Raw genomic sequence first — 20533 nt, 5'->3', positions numbered from 1 at the left:
TTTTATTGTATGATTAAGATTATCTCAATTCTCGTTACGATTTTACTCTAAATTTTTAAATTGATAAACATATATTTTCGCGAGCGCGCTCTGTCGATTCTTGGTTGTCGCCACTTTGGAGGCGACACGCGTCCTTGGAACGGTGTTGCGTGCTAAATTCGACATGTGCGATCAACGAAGATCTAATCGCGCGAGAAAGAGGGCAAATCAGAAGGGGAGGGAAAGAGAGAAAGAGAGAGATAATTCGACGGCGATCGAACGAGAAATGCGAAACGACGGCAACGCGCAGTTCTGGACCCTTAGAAAATTATTTTTCTTTCAAAATCACCGTTCTCCCGTCTATCCGCCGCCGCGCTTCGTAAACTCATTAGGCGGCCCTTGTTCCCGCCATCGTTAATTGAGTGCCGAGGTGAGACGAACGACACGGAATTATCATTCGAATCCTTCTTGTTAAGCATCCTCTCCCCCTTCTCATTCTTTCTCTCCCTTTCCTCTTTCCGTTTTACTTGCATTTTTACATTCTCTCTCTTCCTTTTTCTTGAGAGTTCATCATTTTCGAAATAGCATAATTAATTAATCCCTCTTGAGATGCCACTTCGAATTCGGCAACCTGTTAGTGATGTTCCTTGCTGATGATTTGAGGAGGAATTTTTTGAATTTTGTAATTCGATCGCTTATAATGATTCCAAGGAGATACGAAACGTCCGATGACATCATCTTCTTTCATTAAAGTAATAAAAGTTTTTATACTATAATTTATGTGCATCTTTAACCGCACTGTGCTTTCATTAGCCTTATTTTTGCCTTATCACTCTGATATTAATTAAGTCTCTCGTATACAAGACAAAATCCTCTCGCTACAGCTGTGTTGGCACAACCGAATCAAATTTTATCGTAATCATAATTACTTTACAAAGTTTCATGTAACGCAGAAGTAATCGATGTCGTTCTCGAGAAAAAATACAGCTCAATTATCCCCCCTCTCTCTCTCTCTCTCTCTGCGCGCGTTTAGCGAAATCTACATTATGCATTTATTGTTAAAGTGAATCAATAGGGTTGTCTGAAGAAACACGTTTGCCAGTAACACACAATGTTACGATAAGTCTAACTTTCGATCGAAAGAGCGTCGATTTTTCATCGAGATTTAACTTAACGATTCCTTTTTGTCGCAGTTCTGAAATACTCGACGTTCGTCCGTCGAGCATTTTCAAAGAGTAAACGCGTGCTACTGGCACGCGAACCGACACCCGTTGCGCATACCTATACGTTAGTGACATAACTCGCGGCGAGCAAGAAATGACATTGGCATGCAACGGCGTGCTCGAAGCTCAAAGTACAACGGATTCAGAGGCGGAATGAGTTTCGGCGTGAAATGTGTATCATAAGAGCAAAGTCGCCCTGTTACTCGTTTCATTCGTCAAATACTCTCATTTTAAATGACGATTCTCGAGCGCACGCGCTCGCGCGCGCATTGCCACAATCTCCGATTGGGCGTCGCTCGCACTTTGAAAGCTCGTACCGTCATGTCACGATTCATGCGAGCGGAGAATGCCGTGTACCATTAGCGGAAATTGCACGAAAACGATGCTTAGGAGTCATGATGATCCAACGGCTCGCTACTTAAGGAATCGCGAATCTGGACGAGCCGGATTGCGAGATCACAATCGCTAGTCGACGCCGCCAAGGATTGAAGTCGATTTCATGACTCTGCAGGCGACGACGCCGACGGAGACGGTAAAAAGCGGCATATGCAGAAGTGTACATGTAGATTGGGCAAGAAGTCGCGCTGAAGGATTATGTCAAGGATGCACAAACTCTTTCGACATCGGCTCAGATAGAGGGCAATGGTGCTTGTTACAGATCTTCGACCAGACACACGAATAAATTCCTAAAAAAAATAGTTGTCTTAATTCTCATTGTCATTTTATTACTCTCCACATTTTTTGAAGTGCGATTTCACTCCAAAGAATTTAGAGAGTACATTTCTCGGATATATAAATTAGCGGAAATTTGTGTAAATTGCGCTGAGAAATTTATATGAATCGGACAAAACTTGTATATTCGAACATGCAATAATTGGGGGAGCAAATTTATTCAGTTCGTTTCTGTTTCTTTTCGTTGGCACGTGCGCGTGTCGGATTGGGGTTTGTGCATCGTTGAATTGTGTAATTTAATCTTGTACATAGGGTACATTTTGTATATTGTTAAAAGTTTGTGTGATATAAATGGTTATGTATTTACTATCGAGCGCGAACGGCGAACGGGGCATCCGCGCGTTTATCCTACGGACGATCGGCCGATACGCGACGTGCCATGGTTTTCCCGTGGTCCTGCATCGTCGAGTGCGGTGCCGGTAACGTCGACGACGGAATACATTACTTACGAAACGTCGGTTTCGCATCGATCCGAAGTTTCGCTCGGCGCCAATAAGTCGAATTGTCCCGTCTCGAATGTACATAACATTAAATTTTGCATCGTTTTTTTTTTTCCTTTATTTCCTTCATTTATTCGTTCATTTAACGTTTTTCGTTATTGCACGTGATCTCGCGAAATTGTTGAAACGTGGCGTTTCGTCGCCGAGCGAGCGATTGCTAAAGTCTAATTTACAATATGCTCTTTTCTACTTGTTTCTCATTCTTTTACCACTTTTTGCTTCTTGCTCTTTTGCCTCTTATCCAGTTGCTTTGTTTTCCGTCGTCCGAGATAAAAGTTGATGAACTTCGGAAGAGACAAAAAACGCGAGTGTACAAAAAAAAACAACAACGATCGCAAAGAAAGAAAAAGGCACGAGATAAAAAGCAAGAAATCAAAAGCAAAGAACACATTGCAGATTAGACTTTCGAGATTCGCTCTTCCGATTGATGCGACGAGAGGCGACGTCCAAGGACAGTGGCGTCGTGAGAGTGACGAGACCGAGACCGAGCTCGATGCGCTCGATGATCTCGTGACGGGATCTCGGGCAGCAATGGCAATGGTCGTGAATGAAACGCTGCGTACACCGCACCCGGCAACGCACTTTACGGACCCGGAAGCGCGGAAAGTCCCTCCGCCCCATCCCGCCCGGCCCGGCCGAATAGCACGCGTGCGGACCGGCGAGCCCGGTCCCGCGCGCGTCTATAGTTAATTTTGTTATTTCATTAATCTCGGACTCTTCGTAATCGGGACCCGACATCTGTATGTGGTTTCGCGGCCTCTTGTAAAATACAATTACACCCATGGAACACACACGCGCATACACACAATCGTACGCGAACACGATTTATTAATTAATAAAAATCACAAGTTTTTAGAAAACGGGGAAGTCCCCACCCGGTGGTCGGTGTCATTGATTTCCCCAGTCCCATTTCGCACAATCCCAGATTCTCTTTCAGGACTACTGTGTGCTCAACGTCGGTGTGTAGCGACGGGCGGCGCGGCGTATCGAGCAGACGCAACGTTAAAATTCCTATTACAATCGTGAGGGTGAGAAGAGAAGAGGAGAGTACCCGGTTAATTTGGTTAGCATTAAGCGGAAGGGGAAATCGATCACGGAACCATTCCTTACCGCCCGCTCCCAAGTGGTCGAATTAATTCGAATGATTCGAATGTTTCGTTTCGGCGCGAGGCCGCACCAACGCGACACGAGATGAGAGTGCGCGCGAGCGAGCGCGACCCGACATTCTCCAGTCGGATAGGTATTTAACGGACGTACACGTGTCCGACCATATTGCGTTTGTGTCGTTCGATAAATAGGTGGCTAAGCAACTCGCAACGGAAACCCGTGTTAATTAACGTTGAGTTTCAGGACTGATTTACGTGGCGTCTAATTAGCGGGCCTGCCGGCGACGTAGTAGGCATTTTGATTGGCCGCTCCGCGAATAGAACGCGGTCCGATTGGCCTTGCCGCCGTGTCGTATCGATTGTTTTCGTTTCTTCTCCTCCTCCTTCTTCTCCACTGCTCGTCCAGAGTTTCTCTTTTTGTTTCTTCTTAAAAACAAAAGCCGAATAGATGCGCCAAAGCGCACTCCCGAAACGAGAAATCCTTCCAGACCGCGATGCAACGACCGATTACGAACGTAAAAAAGCGAAACATCAGGCAATATTCGTAGTCCGTTCTCATTTCAGATGCTAATACGATTCTCTTATTCGTTCATGACATCTTACATGATAACAAAATATTTTGTATTTATGTTAAAAATAATCGACTCAAATCCTCGCGTTAAAATTTTGTGTCGAATTTTTAGTATATCCGAGTGTTAATTTGACGTAATATATTTGCGTTATTTGAATATTTTATGTTAAATTGATATTTAATATTTTTTAGTGTCAAAGTAACACACAATCTGTGAATAAGTGAACAAATAACAAAACGTTTCTTAAAACGTAAATTCTGAGATAAATGAGTAAAATATATTAATTTGATATATATTATAAATGTTAAATTTATTAAAATGTGTTAATTTGACATATTATAAATGTTAATGAATTTTAATGAAGAAATATAACTACCTACAAGTTCTGTTACATTTTTTGTGTTAATTTTTTACATAATGTTTAAGTTACTTTCTAATATATTCATCTTGTGCTAAAATACAAAAATTTTATATCATTTGGGACATGTATAAAATATGTTAAATTTAATACAAATTTTTCAACTGTGTAAAATTGTACTTGAGACATTCTTAAATATTGTATAAATTACACGCACACAAAATTGTAAATACTGACCGTGATGTGAATCTCGTTTTTAATAGAATTTAAGAAAATAAAGAAACATCGTCTCGATGATTCATTTCTTTACAGCGTCCAAAGGTGTCGATTTTTCTCGTTAATCTGGATCGTAACTTTTTTTTTCGCAACCGACAAACATAACCGCAAGACGGTTCGTTACGTGAAAGTGAAAGAGAGGGAAACCTCTCCTCGCGCTAATTAAACCGCTCGCGTTACGTCCTAATCTTTTATTTGCCGGCTGTCTTGTAAAGCGTATCAATTAAATCCGAGGTCAAACGGGCGCGGTTACCAGCGTGCATCACGTGCGCAGTTGTGCACGCGTCTGTTAATTATATGAGCGTGTCACTGACGTAATCCGTTGAGATTCTTTCCGCGCTTATTTCCCTATTCCTCTGTGGATCGAGAGTCGCGCGCGGAATTATCGCAGGAATGTTAACGAGACCTTTTGACGCGACGAGAAAAATTCGTAGACACGCTAATTCCGATGCCCGATACTGAAAACAACAATGGGGGACAATATACAAGTTACCATCGCGATCTTGAATACGATCGCGAGCGCGACGCGATGCATTTTGAAACGTCAAGCGTGTGCAGTTTCTTGAAGTTTTGCGGCAATTAACAGTCGACGGCGAATAACAAACTGAATTTAATTAATTGCATAACTGCGAGCGGAGGCGGTCCCCACCGTCTGCCCCTCTCTCTCCCCTTTACCCCGGTACCGTACCACCCAACCCCCACACACTTCTAATCGAAGCGGGGTACATATTGTTGCACCCGTTGCGCTCTACCCCTCATCATCCCCACCGGCAATTAATTATAGCATTCCAGGTTAGCCCGGGAATTAATTACGTCCAGAAGTTGGACGCTGGCGAGGGGATCGTTAGAAATCGTCCTTCGTTAGAGTTAGGTGGGCATGGATCCAGGTAATTATTGATAGCCTCCTATCAGCTCGCTCATTGTGTCGATAACGCGCCAGTCGAATTTAAGAGACCCGGGAAAGAGAGAAGATCATAGACACTTTGGATTTTTTTCAAAGACTATATAACTAATGTTGTAGACACGTTACTGGGATTAATTTTGCGGTACTTGAGCTAATAGTATTAGAAAAGCATAAACAATAAGCAAATCACGTCCTCCGAACATCCTTAAGGAGGTTGTAAGGCAAATGCAATATGTTAAGAACTACTTGAAAAAATTACAGACTATTCTAAATTTCATTTAATAATAATACAAAAAAAATAGAAACAATTGACCATCTGGATCAAAAGTTATTTAAATAAATAGTAATATTTTTTTAATTTGTACTCTAATATAAATATATGAAAATGTATTATAAAATAACGATAAAAATCTCAATTTTTTTATATAAATACTCTAGGAATTCAACAATATTTTTGTAAAGTTATCTTGAGATGCAGACATTAATTGTTCAGTAAATAAATAAAATTTGTTATTTGTTATAAACTAATGGTGAATCTCAATGAGACTTTGCATAAGTCATGTTTAGTACTTAATATATTTATATAAAAATATTCAGATTTTTCTTATTATTTTAACAATTTTTGTTTATAACAATAAAACTAATAACAAATAAAATAAATAACCTATAAAAATGTGTTGCTCAATAAAACCAGAATATTATCAACACAACTTTCACATGTATGTAGTTTGTTTAAAGCTACAATATTAATATATGTGTTTTATGCCCTTACAACCTCCTTAAGTCACTTCTTGGAGACAATAAGAATCTTCTTTCTCGAAGAATTGTGTCGTGTGAGGTTTTTTCCTGTTTCTAACTTTATTCCCATTAAAGGCGGTTCTGTATCGTTTGTGTCTTACTGCTTACGTTTTTTGATGTGCCATTCATTTTGTCGCCAAGGCTGAGCTAGGCTTTTATCCATTCAAGACAATTTTCCTAATCTCGAAACGCGAAACGAAGATCAGCAAATAAATAACAAAGGAGGCGATCAACGGTACTTCTTCACAGCGAATAAACACAGCACCCTGTGCTTTATCAGACGCCTCGGAATTCCGTTGATGATGACGCGAACCACTTGTCCATCTACTCCTTAATCCCTTCTGCTTGTTAACATCGCGCTATGCTCCGCTTGCGGAACATTGCCGGGGAGACAAAAAGGGGATCGTTAGCGCTTGCGGCTGTGAAATACGGGTGTACGTGTTTCGAGCGTGAGACCTGTGAGTATTTCGGGTATAACATCTAACCTTTAATCCGATGTAAAGTTTTTTTCAAAATCCGAATTCCGCCGCCCCGTCGGTAATTAGGAAACGAATAAGAATAATTTCACCGTTAACGTCATGGTTCTGAGATTCTTTCGAAGCATCTACATCGCGGAATCGCCGATAATGAACTATTTGCAAAAGCAACAGGTTTAAAGAATAGATTTATACACTGACGTGCGTCCCGTCGGTTAAACGCGTTAATGAGCGAGCGACGCGCGATATCACGTCATTACATGATGACATTACGCGAGTTGTACAAGAGCGTCAAATTTCCTCCTCAGGTACAGGCACATCCGCGTGACGGACGGTGGGGTGGAAAAAATAAAAAGAAAGAGGATAGTAGGGGAGAATGAGAGAGAGAGAGAGGGGGGGGGAAGGATCCGGCGTGGCGGTGAGACAGATGAGGGGTTGCGCGCGCGAGGGTGGATCGGTTGACACACTGGCGAGGCAATTATTATTGTGAGTGGTTGGCGACGGGACTCCGATGATATTTTATTTAAGAAACAATCGGGTAATAGCTCGCTTCAAGAGGATAGATAACGCCGCGAGCGCGGAGGCAGCCAGAGAGGCCGACCGGGGAAAAGTTGTGGGGGGATAGAGAGAACGAGCTACGAGAAAAGGGAATTACGAAGGACGAGCGAGGGGTCGGACGGGCTGGAGGCAGAAAGATGAGGGGAGGCAAAAGGTGAACTTTGAGATGGGTTGGTATCGGGGTAAGCTCTACATTAGCGAATTACCCGCGCTCTCGCGGGTCTCTCCCAGTCTCTCCGGCGGTGAACGATAAATATACCAGAGTAATTCGAAAATATTGTTCGAGAGGATTCGGGGAAAAATTTGTAAAGGAAAACCGATGAACCCCGCCACCCCGAGGAGAGAAGATCTATAAGATTTGGCATGGCTAAATTTGCAGCCTCGACTCGATCCACGCTTGAGAGAATCAGTTTTTCAATTTTTTATTTTGCATTCAAGACGGAGTCTCAAAGCAATCTCGCGATTACAATAATCGTTATTTATTTTATTTTTTCGTTACTCTGAGTGAGATTACACACACACACACACGGCATTCGATTATCGTGGGCTTGCGATTGAAATCCACGAATCCGAGACGCGAGTTGCTTAATCGTGCTTGCAACGTCCTCGTTAGGAACGCTGGCGAAACTAATCCTGATTTATTTGCGGAAAAATTGAACAGAGGCGTCATCTAGCAGCGAATAAGTATAGTTATCGAATTATACGTCCCTTCTCGCTAGGCTGATAATCCTAACCTGCGACGACTTCTTCCAAGCGGAGTTTTGGGAGAATATATTGATCTGATCAAAGTACAAAGGTGGAGAAATATTCCAACAATATATAATGAAGAAGATGGGCAGATTATTAAACAAGGTGAAACAAGGCTCATATAATCTCACGGAAAAGTTGAAGGCGTAAATCCACTATCCCAGTGGAATATAACGTAACAAAATCTCTTCTCCTAAGTAGAAAAATATCTAAGAATTTTTTTGTGAGAATATGATGAACAGCAATCACTGCATGCACTTTGTTGAGCGCAAGAAGCGATTCTGCCGCATGACAGTGCGGAAAGGTCATCAGTACTGTGGTGAGCATCAACAGGACATTGCTGGCTCCGACACTGGGAATGAGAGAGTACCATGTCCGCTGGATCCCACACAGCAAGTATTCATTAAATTCGGTGTATTCTAGCGTGGTATCATGACATTTGTCTCCTTCCAGTACATGCTACAGATCCAAGCTGACGAAGCACTTGGGCGTGTGCAACATCAAGCGAAGGCTGGACGCGCAACCAGCATTCGTGGTTGAAGGAACAAACCTGGATGATGAGACTATCGCGGCGCCGCCGCGTGTGCCACTGTCGCAGCTCGACGAATCCGTCATAAGAATGATGATAAGGAAGATTCATGCTGCCTACGGTATGATTAAATCATCTGCATTCAGGCCTCAGGGTTGTGTTTACACGTAAAATGTAGTAATCTACATCTACATGTATGTACAAAGTAACCTATGTACACTGTATTATATATCTTCTATATAAATAATTTATGACAAAGGACAATTTATGTTCTTTGTTATTGCCAAAAACTTTCATCTCATTTATATATTTTCATTTGTCAATATTAGAGTCAGATATATTAATAGTCGCAAAACTTAATTTTTTCAATAATAATTTACATTTCTTATATTACTTCAGGATTAGGTACGTTAATGTTTTTTTTAAACTAAATTAAGTTAAAGTTAATAAAATTAATTTGAAAATTGAAGGAATAACGAATTAACTTGATAAAAGTTAAGTTAAGATTAAATTAACTTAAGTTTAAAAAAAAGTTAATTTTGAAAAAATTTATTTTTTGAGATCAGAATGTCCGAATTTTTCTTAAAATGAGATTACTTTAAATAACCCTTACAAATATAGATTAGGCAAATTTAATTTTATATCCACGTGTAAGTTACTTATATATTATATAATAAGAGTCACACCATAAGGTGTTTTTGTCAAAATCTTGCGAGAGAAGGGTATATGTTTGCATTATTTCTCTTTCTTTAACCTTTATCTAACTTTCTTTAACTTCTGAAACAGCTGTTCATGCATGTTTACAACTACATCAACTAGATATTTATTACAAAAAATAAACGTAAAAATTTAGAAAATGGGTCGCTGTGCAACTCTGTTCTACAACAATTCTTTATCTAAGGTTCATTTCATATTTATTTTACTGAAATAAAACGTTTGTGATACCTAAAATTAGTGTGATTCAAATATAAACGGGAATTGACAAAATCTAGCGAGTCAATAAAAACTGGCTACCATATGATGTGACTCTTATTATAGAGTCTCTCATCATAAAATTATTGAACTTTTTCTAAATTAATTCTCTAACGTTTAAGACTTTATAGAAAAAAACTATTAGCATTAAGAAAGATAGAAAAATTTTCAATTTAAAAAAAGTTAATAAATTAAAGTTTAAAAGTAACTAAATTATAAGTTAAAAATTAATGTATTTAAAATTAACTAAGTTCAGTTAAAAGTTATTAACTTTTTAACTTTTTTTTTAACTTTTAACGTTTCAACTAGTTACTATCCAACCCTGTATTACTTATATAAAGAAAATTCATGTGAACTTAATGTAAATATGTAAATATTTCATGTAAACGTAATTTTAAAATATATGACACAACCCTGTGAAGTATAATTTAATTTGATTAAAAAATTAATTTCTTTTTCATGTCTTATATATGTTGTGTCCCGTTTAGATGAGCTACCAGATTTTTCCCAAACGATTCTAAGGCACAACGTGCTCAAAGAAAAATTAAACGATGAAACCAGCGGCAGTAAAGTTAGAAAGCACTTGCTCCAAAATGCATCTCTGCTGGGGCATCTGGAGCAAGCTGGTCTTGTGCAAGACGACACTTGTTTCATCGAATTTGGAGCTGGAAAAGGTACATTTCAATTATAACGGCATTTGCTGATTCTCTTAATTTTTTTATTTTAACGAACAAATTCGTATCTATCTGTCGAACAATTCGTTATTGTTTTAAATAAGTCACCCTATACAATGTACTAAATGAAGTCGTACTTTAAACAGCTCAGTTAACATATTGGTTGGGGCAGATTATAAAGGATAAGTCAAACTCTTGCATCTTACTAGTCGACCGTTCTAGTCATCGGCACAAAAGCGACAATAAGCTTAAGAGAGAGGAAAGCCGCCTCGCAGTGAAAAGGATACGCGCCGACATTGCTGATCTGCAGCTGAATCAAATCTCGGAGATCCAGCCGATCAAATACAAGGTCGGCATAGCAAAGCATCTCTGCGGAACAGCCACTGGTACACTCATTTTGTCACTGTTGACAATGTTTCATTTTTGTTTTATATTATAATCGACGATATATGATATTTCAGACTTGGCAATACGTTGTTTAGTAAAGTCGATGAACAACGAACCCAAGGTCGACGTGCGCGGTCTAATCGTCGCGTTTTGTTGCCATCATAAGTGCGAGTACTCGTCGTACGTGGGCAGGAAGTACTTGCAACAATGTGACTTTACCGCGGACGAGTTTCCTATTCTATGCAGCATAGTCAGTTGGGCGACTTGTGGCTGTCGTTTAAAGAGCGACGTTAACTCACCAAGTGATGCAACATCAGACACCGCTAGCAGAATTTCCTCGAAATCAGACGAACGTGAAGTTATCGGGCGCAAAGCTAAAACATTGCTGAATTGGGGTCGTTTGGCCTTTTTGAAGAGCGTTGGATTTCAAGCTGAGCTGCTTTACTATATTTCCACTGATGTCTCGTTAGAAAATATGTGCATCGTGGCTACTCGAGAACGTTCGTCGTAACTGGAATATGTTGAATTTACTGTCACCTTGTACGTTATCTTAAAAATTATTCTCATTTTTTATAATAAATTACTTATTTACATAAATTTATATTTCAATCAATGTGTCAACATGGCACATTGATAACAGTAAGATCGACTATTACCGTCCGTTGATTTCCGCTTTTTTACTTACCACCTCAGTCGGTATAGTTAATTTTTTAATTTATCAACCTCTAACTTACCGACACGCGTAATTGAATGACGGGTTGAAGTAGTACGCAAGTCACAAATAATCCCCCACTGAACAAAATGCCCCGCCCAATACGAGTGATCTAACACCGTTCAAACATTCCAGCGTACGTTCGATGTGGAGTGTGGAGTTGGTCCAACCACCTGCTCCTTTTCTTATCGCCCAACTTCCAGGGTAGCGCTTTACCGCCAAGTGGAATTGGTATCGAGGGCACGAAGAGAGGAGAAAAAAAAGAACCGCCATTGAGGTATGCCTAAGCCGTGAATAGGACGCGCGTGACCCGTGGAATTTATACGTAAGCACGTATACACACCTGCTTTTGACCTAAATCAGTATCTATTTTTACCTGCCTGCGCGTACTTGCGTGCTGTAGTAAAGATTACCGATAACGATAGTTACGCGATTCATCAATCGGTGTACACAAAGTTGTGTGTACACATCCTATGTAGCACGTCGCGCCAAGCCACGCCTGATAGCTTGCGACATTCTTATTGCACTCATAGAACTTCCCTCTTTCCTTTTTTTTCAGAAAATAAGCGAGTAACGTGGCCGTTAACGTTGTGACATGTCTATTCTAGACGACCGCGACGAATACTTGAAGAATCCGTATTTTAAGGAGCACTTGTACGGCGACTTCACTGCATTCTATGTCACAATCGCTCTTTGCACCGTCCTAGGCGTATTTCTATTTGTCTTGAACATCGTGTTCTGTTGGTGTTCGCGACACCGTGAATATTGGCAAGATCGCAACTCCGGTGAGTTAGATTTTTTCAGTCTGTACGTAAAAGTACACGTCACATAGCTTCTTTTTACGGGCGCGCGCGACTGATATAGTTTTTCTCTTATTTTTTAATAGCATATTATCCTGTTGGGATTTAGGCAATAGGTGGATCCAGCCTCTATGGACTGTATTGCCGCATAAAACACCACCTCTTGATCTTAGCGAGTTAGAACCTGGTCTCATCAAGTATCCTCAAGTGAGGCACGAGATTATTCAGTATCACGATCCGGAGTCTCAGGGTACCACGCCACAGCCTCAGGAGTACATGGAGATGCAAAAACGCGAGAGTGAGATCTAAAGTAGCTGGCAGCACCAACTGGAGAAAACAGTGTTGGAAAACAGTAGTAGTAACACCTACGCTTAAGAATACGTTCAAAGTCAAAGAGTTTAATTGAATCTAATAGAGTCTAATTAGCCCTTTGCACCCAGTTAATTGCATTGTAAAGCCTGTGCCTTAGCTACTATACACTGAAACTTTCACCACCAACATTGTTTTCATAGATGTATTGACCTGCTTTTACATATATTAAAAGAATAATTTTTATTTTTTTATAAAATCAATATAATTAAAAAATTGAGACACCACAGCCACTTGCTTCGCAAGTTATTTCAATAACTGTACACGACACTAGTTGCAGATAGACTGTGATCTCAGACAGTATAAAAATATCTTATCATGGGCTTGCACGTTTTCTGGCCTGCCACGGCCTGCCTGACTCTCTTCGTAGTTTGCATTATAATCGTGATGCTGAAGTATGGCGCACGTCTCTGCAAATTACGACACGAGCCATTGCCATCTGATCAAGAATGGGAAGGCAAAGCGTATTCCAGAAAACTATCTCTCTCCATGGCGTGAAAACAGATATCACCGTCTCGAAAATATACTCGTATCGCACAGCTCTTTCATTTAAAAAATGTATAAATGAAATTGCCGATTAGTACTTTTGCTGTAAACGTAAATTGAACGTAAATAACTTTCAAACTATTTATAACTGCTTTTTCTCTGTGACACACATTTCATATATAGACACAATATTGCGTATACACAATATTAGTCATGTAAGTTAAATAATTATATCCGTCCATTTACTACGTATTTGTACTAATATATTTTTTATTAATATAGACTCGTACGTGTCTTTTTCGAAAATTAGTGCAATTCCTAAGGAATTTTTATGAAATGGAAATATATATGTATAAATTATAGCAAGAGACGTCGTTGAAAAAGAATTTTTTATGTCCGTCCAGATGTCTCTTTGATATTATTAAATATACATTGTTCGAATAATTTTTTAAATATAATATCGATAATTGAGCCCTTTTGTAATTTTTATATTGAATTCATTTTACGAATAAAATACATATCATGAAAAACTCTACCTCAAAGATCTTTTTACGAAATTATACAAACCCCAATCGACGCAATTTGAATGGATCACATCACTCTTGTATATATAATATTTTACTTTTATTGACAACATTGGATTTTTGTTACATGTGTAATGGTTACACAATTATTTCAGTAAGTAAGTAGATGCATTATACAATTTTTATAGTAGTTCGTAAAGAAAATCATCGATTTCATCGAGCTACAGTACATCCAAAATTCAGGAGCTATCCTAAGCTATACGATCTGACGAAACTGTCCATAATGAAACAACCGCGCGATCAGCGATTTATACAAATAACATTTAACAATTATTTATCTAAATCGTTGCGAAGCAGTTATCGATTCGTATAACAAATTGACATCTTTGGAAAATGTACAATCGAATTTGTTTAATCTTAACGAAATACGTAGAAAATTTTTAGCGATCTGTCATACCAATGGAAATGGTCAAAGCAGTCTATTACAATTTCTATAGTTGCACTAACAAGATTAAACCATCAACAAGATCGACGATCATTAAACTCAACGGTCCGTAATTAGAAGGGTGATTTGTATGTCTCTAATTATTTTAATTCTAACGAATAAAGTTTTGAACGATTCTCTTATTATAATATCTAGAATATCTATGATTTATATATATTCCGTAGGGTGCAGTGCACGCAGATAGCAAAAAGCTGTCCTGGAAGAACTATCGAGAGGGATTTTCCAGAGCGGAACTATATAATCAAAGGCGGAAATTATAATCATTCTAAACAGTATCGGAGCGCAGGTGCCGATTTGCAGAATTTAATTCACGACTTGTTAAAAATTTACGTAATCAGAGAGAAATCCGCTTCGAAGTTTCTCCAAAGGAGCACGGACATTTGCTATCGACGTACGCATTCTCCTCGGAACATCCTGTAGTTTTATCGAAGGATTTGAAAAATTAGTCTCTAGGTTTACTGATGTATCTTTCTATCATGCTATGTTACAATGCGATTAAAACATGGAGAGCTTTCTGCGAGCTCCACACAGAGAAGTCAAGCACGAGACTCGTTACATCTGTTTTACATTGCTGAGATAACTGCACGATGCATTCGGATGGTTCAGAAATTCCGCAATCCTGTACTGTGATCGTTAAGAGCATAAGATTCCTATGAAAACTAAGAGGCATGCGATACTCGCGTATTTCATAAAAAGTGTAGCGATTGCGCTTTTCCGAAATCGTTTTCGGACACCGAAGGAGCTTTTTCGAGAAAAATAACACGAGTGATCTCCGTAGATCACGTATGCAATTAGTACGCATTTTAAAATAGATGTAACGTTCATGGGAGACACATTGAATGCTTTTGCACATAACGAGTCGACTTCCGTGGTTTATCCCTGGTCTCGGTGCGGAACACAGCTTCGACCTTGACAATTCGAGGTGGAGGGAACGACGAATGTATCCGGTGAAGTCGAGTTCACCGGTTGGAGGAATTTGTGGGATCAGTGAGGACAGTAATTAGCGAAGAGTCCATAAAACGGAGATAACGCTATCCTAGTTTATCGATAAAATTCGCTTCACGCGTAATGATGATATGCTGTAATACGGGAGCTAGAACTAGGCGCTTGACGATGACGCGCGTACGGCGCATCCACAGGGTCTTAGATGAACTCCTGGAGGTCCTCGGAATCCGACGCGTGGAAGAATCCGCCGATAATCTCGACGTTCGTTCTCGACTTTCGGAGCTGAAGGACCGAGCCTCCGTCGTGTATCGGAGATCTAGATGGAGATGAGGAAGAGATACCTTCAAAATATTATTATATGCTTGTATATGAAAAATACTCTCTCCTCGGGTCTCATCTACCCCTATGCATTCTTGCGAGACACGATCCGCACGACGCAACTCGCACTCGCGTGTAATACCAAACGCGCAAACAGGCTTAACTTCTTGTCATCGACGAGCCCTCCGGTTATACATCTAGACTTAAAAACGAATTACAATCTTGTATGCAGGGAGGAGGGATTTGATTTTTGTAACGTCAAAAAGATATCCAGTGATCTATCTCTTTTTTTCTCTTTCTCTCTCTTTCCTGCACGCGCGAGCGTGCATGTTTGACGAGACGACGAGTTATTTCAGTTTGATTTTCATGCTCATTGGCGAGTTTCCATAATTGCCAGTTATCACTTGATACAATATTATTATAACGTTAATTGCGAATATTAACATCGGAAGTGACGACGTCCTGCCGAGAGGAGCGCGGAGGATTCCGGATAAATTCATTAGGCTCGCGCGAACATTCTGTGCTAAATAATACAGTATATTTTTTCGCATTTTATTTTAATTCTCTCGACAAATGTCATTTTGATGTGTATCGTTTGATCGTTCGTTCATTTTGATTTCATAATTTTTGATTCATCGTGACCGTTTTGAAGATGCCACACAGGACGGATGCTTCTCGCTCGAGCATCCTTGTTTAAACTGATGAACCTTCGCGACGGCGTAATAATTGTCGGAATATCTCGCGCATGTTATATGATACAGGACACAGTTACTTTGAACACCGAACATTGTATATTTATGTGACAATCGAATGAAAGCTGTTTAGTATGACAAATATTGTACATGATTTTAAGTGGATCAGCAGCTAAGCCAAATGGGGGTCGCTGCTGCTTCTTGTGTGATAAACAATAATATTAATAATATTAATAATAATATAATATCGCTGCGGGAAGACGAGAGAACAACTTTGGCGGATGATCTTATCCTTTGCGAACCTCCGAAATGGCGGCTGCTGCTTGTCAGGGAGCTCTACGATGTGTGCTACGCTCATTAATCAAACAACCAGTGGTGCAGATTTTGCAAGAATACGCTAAGAAAGCTAACTCCTGAATCCTTACAGGTCTTTAAATATTCGAATTCACAAGTCATGAAAAAATGTCGCATCGAGAAATGCGAGTGTCAAATTCGCGAAAATTCAATGCACAAACTGCATCACTATATGTCTAGCTAGACGATCGGCCCTGTTCAGCTTTCGTCATCTCGAACATGTTACGTATCGGTTCCCAATCAATTCTTCGGTTGATTGCGCGGCTTAACCCTCCAAGATCTCGCCATCGTCCATTTTTAGAATACGTTTATGCGATCAATAACTCCTCTAACAGGGGAACTCGTTGCAAATTATGTCAATGGGTTAGATAGAAGAGTCTCTTCGAAAGAGACAGGCATACGCTTACGAACATGATATTTTCCATACAAACTCGGACCTATTATTAGGTATAACCAATCTAATATGTTTTTACTCGAAAGTTTAAATTGTCAAAATATTTAAACCGCAAAATTTAACGCGCAACATACACCTTATATAAATTATTACTAATTAATAGTAATGTAATAGCACAAGGAAACCTTGGAAGGGTTAATAACCGAGTTACTGCCGAGAACAGATGTGATCACCGAAACGTATATATGCAGTATCCCGTAATTATTAACAGTAATTAATCGACGGCTGCAGCGCACTTTGAAAACGGTTTACAGTTACGCGGTACGCGTCTGCATCCAAAATACAAATGATTCCTAGGCAGTATATATATGATAAACGTTTCGATCGACGATCGATTCAAATTTGTGCTCTGCCTCGCAATTAATTAGCGATAGGAAAAGGGATCGAAAGAAGTAGGGGGATCGTAGAGATGAAAGTGCGCTTTCGTTGCCCGATTAGAAGAAATGATTGGAGATTGTGTGGCGGATAATTACTGCTTGCCCGATTTCTTGTTCGATCGATCACCTGGAAACAGAAAAACAAACAAGGGCTCGCGCTTGCTGCTTAAATTTTCTCCACCCTACGGGCTGCCACGACAAATCAATCGACCGAACGAGAGGTATTACCTTTGGCAGATTTCTTAGTGTTGGTCTCTGGTTTACACCTCTTGGTGAGCCGTCGCGTCTTCTCGCAGGATGTATCGCTGTTCGCTTTCAAATTATCGATTCTCGTCATCATCTGATTCGCGCATCCGCTCCACGTGCCTTTCTCGTATCGGCATGCTGCGATCAACGATCGAATTAAAATGCATTCCCGAACTCGCTTCTTGCGACGATGCATTAATCGCGGACTCACCTTTCTTACACTTCTTCTGTATAGTCTTGGTCTGCTCGCAGGACTTGTCGCCCTTCTTGAGGCTCAGAGTGCGCGACCGCGTGTTGGTATTTGAGTCACATTCCGACCATTGACCCTTTACGTATCTGCACGACGAGGAGCTGCCGGATGCTGCGTCAGCAAATGCGAAACGTCAATAGAAACAATTGGACGTAACGTCGATCAAGCGAATAGAGAAAGAGAAAGAGAGAGGGGGGGGGGGGGGGAGAGAAGGAGGGAGACTGGGGGAGACTTTTAAGGTCGACAGGGAACGACTTCTAATTACGCCGTTTATATACGTATGTTACATATATATATAGACGGTCTATATTCGCGACCGTTCGATAAAACAACGTCACGATGAAAGGGGGGTAATGGATTAATTACAGAAAGAAGCACTCACTTCGTTCCTTAGTACCACGTACTGTCCGTACAAGCACCTCCTTGTCATCCTCCTCCCACAGATCAGCTTCCGCTCGCGCATTCGTAAGAATCATCAACAAGGCGACGGCCACGAGGGCCAAACTCCAGCATAGCTTCATTCTGTTGAAAAAAAGGAAAGAGAACGCTTCATCAAGCACTCTTAGTTACAACTTTAATAGTTAATTATTGCACAAGTAGATTCGCGGTACTAGACACGGATTGTTTCGACATCGATAAATATTTCTTCACAAATATGATCCAGACTGTGGGTTTAATAATTTCGCAATATCAACGACTTTTCAAGTTGAATCAATAAATTAATTATCGATGAATCACAACGATGTAAATTACCGAACCGAGAAACGTATAAGCTTCTCACAGCGATGCGCTTTGATTTTATTTTTATTATGTGCATTCGGGCTTCGTTCTCGCGAGGCAGTCGGCGAAGCGAAGACTTTTTTATGCTGGATTTCACGCTGACGTTAATTAAAGCCAGTCCAGCGTCAATCTCTATTAAAGCGGCCCGTCATTGCCGATAACTCGCGATCTACGTTACGAGGCACCAACAGGCCGGCACAAAGGAAGAAGCGCCGCGACGCGACGTCGACGTCGAATTCGCGGAATCCCAGTTGATGCGGTTATTAAACTTTTCGAGACGATGCGCTCCGTTCTCGTTACAATTCGTCGCGATCTCTCGCGATAGTGGCAAGTGGTCCTTAACGAGAGAACCGCAAAAGATAATTAACCCCGATCGTAGCATCGCTCTACAAATGGGATCGCTAAAAATACGATCTTACGTCATCGCGACTCATTCGCATTTTAATCCTTAGCACTAGATAGTAGATAGTTTGTATGCGGTCGTGGCGGTTAAGCGCCGTTCTCGTTTCGACAATCTCGTCTGCGCTTCCGCGATAGCCGCGGAAACTCCTCGTCGATTTTGATAACGATAATTCTCAAACGTTGCAGCGTACTAAAAATCTACGCATTCAAACAGATATCTTGTTGTTGCAGCTTTCAACCTAGTTATAAAATAACCATACGCTGGAAAAAAAGAAAAAGTTTCGTTGCATTAATTAGAATTCTGGTAGATTCAATCAGAAAAGTACAAACTAGACTTATAGTTAAAGCTATGAAACAATTTAGTCGGGATAACCAAACGTTCAATTACAACAATCAGAATTCTGATTGGTATGATCAAAATTCGTTTGTTTTCTTCTCGTTGGTACAGCCGGAACATTGTTTTCCGTGTAACAATCGGCACTCTCATTTTTCTGCAACGTTAACAATAACGTTAAAATCCATTTTAATATCTCTGCAAATCCGGCGAAAAGAGATTGGTCCGCATATCAGTCTTGTCCAGTCCAGCGTGCGGAAGCCGAAGATTGATTTATTGGAGGGTGCGCGGCGATACGAACGCATAAACGATTGGCTCAAGGTCTCTCCTTAGATCGATGCCATCGTTTCGCACACGATTGGAGGTGATGCGCCTCCGACGACGATGAACCAGGCGATCGCCAAGGCCGCGGGACTAATTAATCATCAACGATATAGTAGGACGAGTGTCGCACGTTACTACATCGGCAGATGATGATGGATTATTCTCTGTGTAATGTCGGGATTCATGAATAAGCAGCGGCATAATCTCAGCTGCTCCGCTCTAAATCTGAGAAGCGTATTCAAGATTCAAAGACGGATCTCTCGCGAGTTGCAAAGAGACCACAGACAGACCTCAAAAGCTTCCAAGATCCCGGAGCTCCAACTCGATTCTCAGGAAGAGAGCGAGAGAGAGAGAGAGAGAGAGAGAGAGAGAGAGAGAGAATTGAAATGGCGGCGCTGTGACGTATGTCAAATATGGTTCAAAGACCCGAGATACGCAGATAGAGTAAAATGCAAGTCCCGGAATAGAACATAGGAGGTGGATCTAGGAAAAATCAAAGAATGTATAATCTATTAAAAGAGACGGATGTGCGAGAGTCCAGAGAACTTGGAGACGACGCGTTTCGCTCGTACCGTGCGTTTTGCTGCACGCATCTTTCCAGTCATTCTGGCTATTAGCCGACATTGAGACAATCAGCACTCGTCAGCAATCTATTTGGGCCACCACCGGTCGGTCGGTCGGTCGGTCGGCCGGCTGGCTCTCCTCCCCACGCGAATCTCCACTTATATTCGAACAATCCGTAGGGAAAATCGTCCGCGGTGCAGCGGCGCGCTCGGATTGACGGAATTGACAAAATTATCGTCGCGTCAGAAACGGCCGGACGCGAATGAGACGGCGAGCGGAAGTTGCCTTGTTCAAGTTCGTCGTCGG

General features: G+C 40.7%; 4 protein-coding genes across 5 annotated transcripts in view; 3 read left to right on the top strand and 1 right to left on the bottom strand.

Moving 5' to 3' along the window:
* Positions 1 to 7618: 7618 nt before the first annotated feature.
* On the top strand, positions 7619 to 11701 carry LOC108765461 (tRNA:m(4)X modification enzyme TRM13 homolog). Its single transcript, XM_018514198.1, has 8 exons — positions 7619 to 7664; positions 8144 to 8334; positions 8431 to 8621; positions 8683 to 8879; positions 10219 to 10404; positions 10551 to 10790; positions 10866 to 11331; positions 11639 to 11701. Exons 3-7 carry the CDS (start codon positions 8461 to 8463, stop codon positions 11300 to 11302), a joined length of 1221 nt encoding a protein of 406 aa, XP_018369700.1. The 5' UTR covers positions 7619 to 7664; positions 8144 to 8334; positions 8431 to 8460; the 3' UTR covers positions 11303 to 11331; positions 11639 to 11701.
* Positions 11591 to 12631, top strand: wrm1 (wurmchen 1 transmembrane protein). 2 transcript variants are annotated; one of them, XM_018514200.1, is made up of 3 exons: positions 11591 to 11780; positions 12063 to 12288; positions 12413 to 12631. In XM_018514200.1, the coding sequence occupies exons 2-3, from the start codon at positions 12099 to 12101 to the stop codon at positions 12610 to 12612; spliced, it is 390 nt and encodes a 129-aa protein (XP_018369702.1). In that variant the 5' UTR covers positions 11591 to 11780; positions 12063 to 12098; the 3' UTR covers positions 12613 to 12631. The 2 variants fall into 2 exon arrangements, with proteins under 2 accessions (XP_018369702.1, XP_018369703.1); XM_018514201.1 differs by having other exon boundaries at positions 11761 to 11828.
* Positions 12632 to 12966: 335 nt separating this feature from the next.
* wrm2 (wurmchen 2 transmembrane micropeptide) lies at positions 12967 to 13468 on the top strand. Its single transcript, XM_018514205.1, has one exon. It carries the CDS (start codon positions 12991 to 12993, stop codon positions 13168 to 13170), a length of 180 nt encoding a protein of 59 aa, XP_018369707.1. The 5' UTR covers positions 12967 to 12990; the 3' UTR covers positions 13171 to 13468.
* A 2661-nt stretch (positions 13469 to 16129) lies between these two features.
* Positions 16130 to 20533, bottom strand: part of LOC108765463 (uncharacterized) — a 7389-nt gene continuing 2985 nt past the window's right edge. The window contains exons 2-5 of the mRNA XM_018514199.1: positions 18206 to 18345; positions 17785 to 17934; positions 17556 to 17711; positions 16130 to 17454 (exon numbers count right to left, since the gene is read on the bottom strand). Coding sequence (XP_018369701.1) covers positions 17420 to 17454; positions 17556 to 17711; positions 17785 to 17934; positions 18206 to 18344 — 480 coding nt within the window. The 5' untranslated portion in view covers position 18345 and the 3' untranslated portion in view covers positions 16130 to 17419. The remainder of the gene's footprint in view (positions 17455 to 17555; positions 17712 to 17784; positions 17935 to 18205; positions 18346 to 20533) is intronic.

Source organism: Trachymyrmex cornetzi, unplaced genomic scaffold (genome assembly GCF_001594075.2).
Source record: "Trachymyrmex cornetzi isolate Tcor2-1 unplaced genomic scaffold, Tcor1.1 scaffold490, whole genome shotgun sequence".
NCBI lineage: Eukaryota > Metazoa > Arthropoda > Insecta > Hymenoptera > Formicidae > Trachymyrmex > Trachymyrmex cornetzi.
Note: the sequence above shows the minus strand (reverse complement) of the source record. Positions and strands in the feature narration are given on the sequence as shown.

What these genes read in the sequence shown, in the direction of transcription:
- LOC108765461 (XM_018514198.1), top strand. Translation starts at nt 8,461, where the DNA reads ATGATGAACAGCAATCACTGCATGCACTTTGTTGAGCGCAAGAAGCGA. An exon ending in TGTCCGCTGGATCCCACACA is followed by an intron (nt 8,622 to 8,682) that starts GCAAGTATTCAT and finishes GTCTCCTTCCAG; the next exon opens with TACATGCTACAGATCCAAGC. An exon ending in TCTCTGCGGAACAGCCACTG is followed by an intron (nt 10,791 to 10,865) that starts GTACACTCATTT and finishes ATGATATTTCAG; the next exon opens with ACTTGGCAATACGTTGTTTA.
- wrm1 (XM_018514200.1), top strand. Translation starts at nt 12,099, where the DNA reads ATGTCTATTCTAGACGACCGCGACGAATACTTGAAGAATCCGTATTTT. An exon ending in TTGGCAAGATCGCAACTCCG is followed by an intron (nt 12,289 to 12,412) that starts GTGAGTTAGATT and finishes GTTGGGATTTAG; the next exon opens with GCAATAGGTGGATCCAGCCT.
- wrm2 (XM_018514205.1), top strand. Translation starts at nt 12,991, where the DNA reads ATGGGCTTGCACGTTTTCTGGCCTGCCACGGCCTGCCTGACTCTCTTC.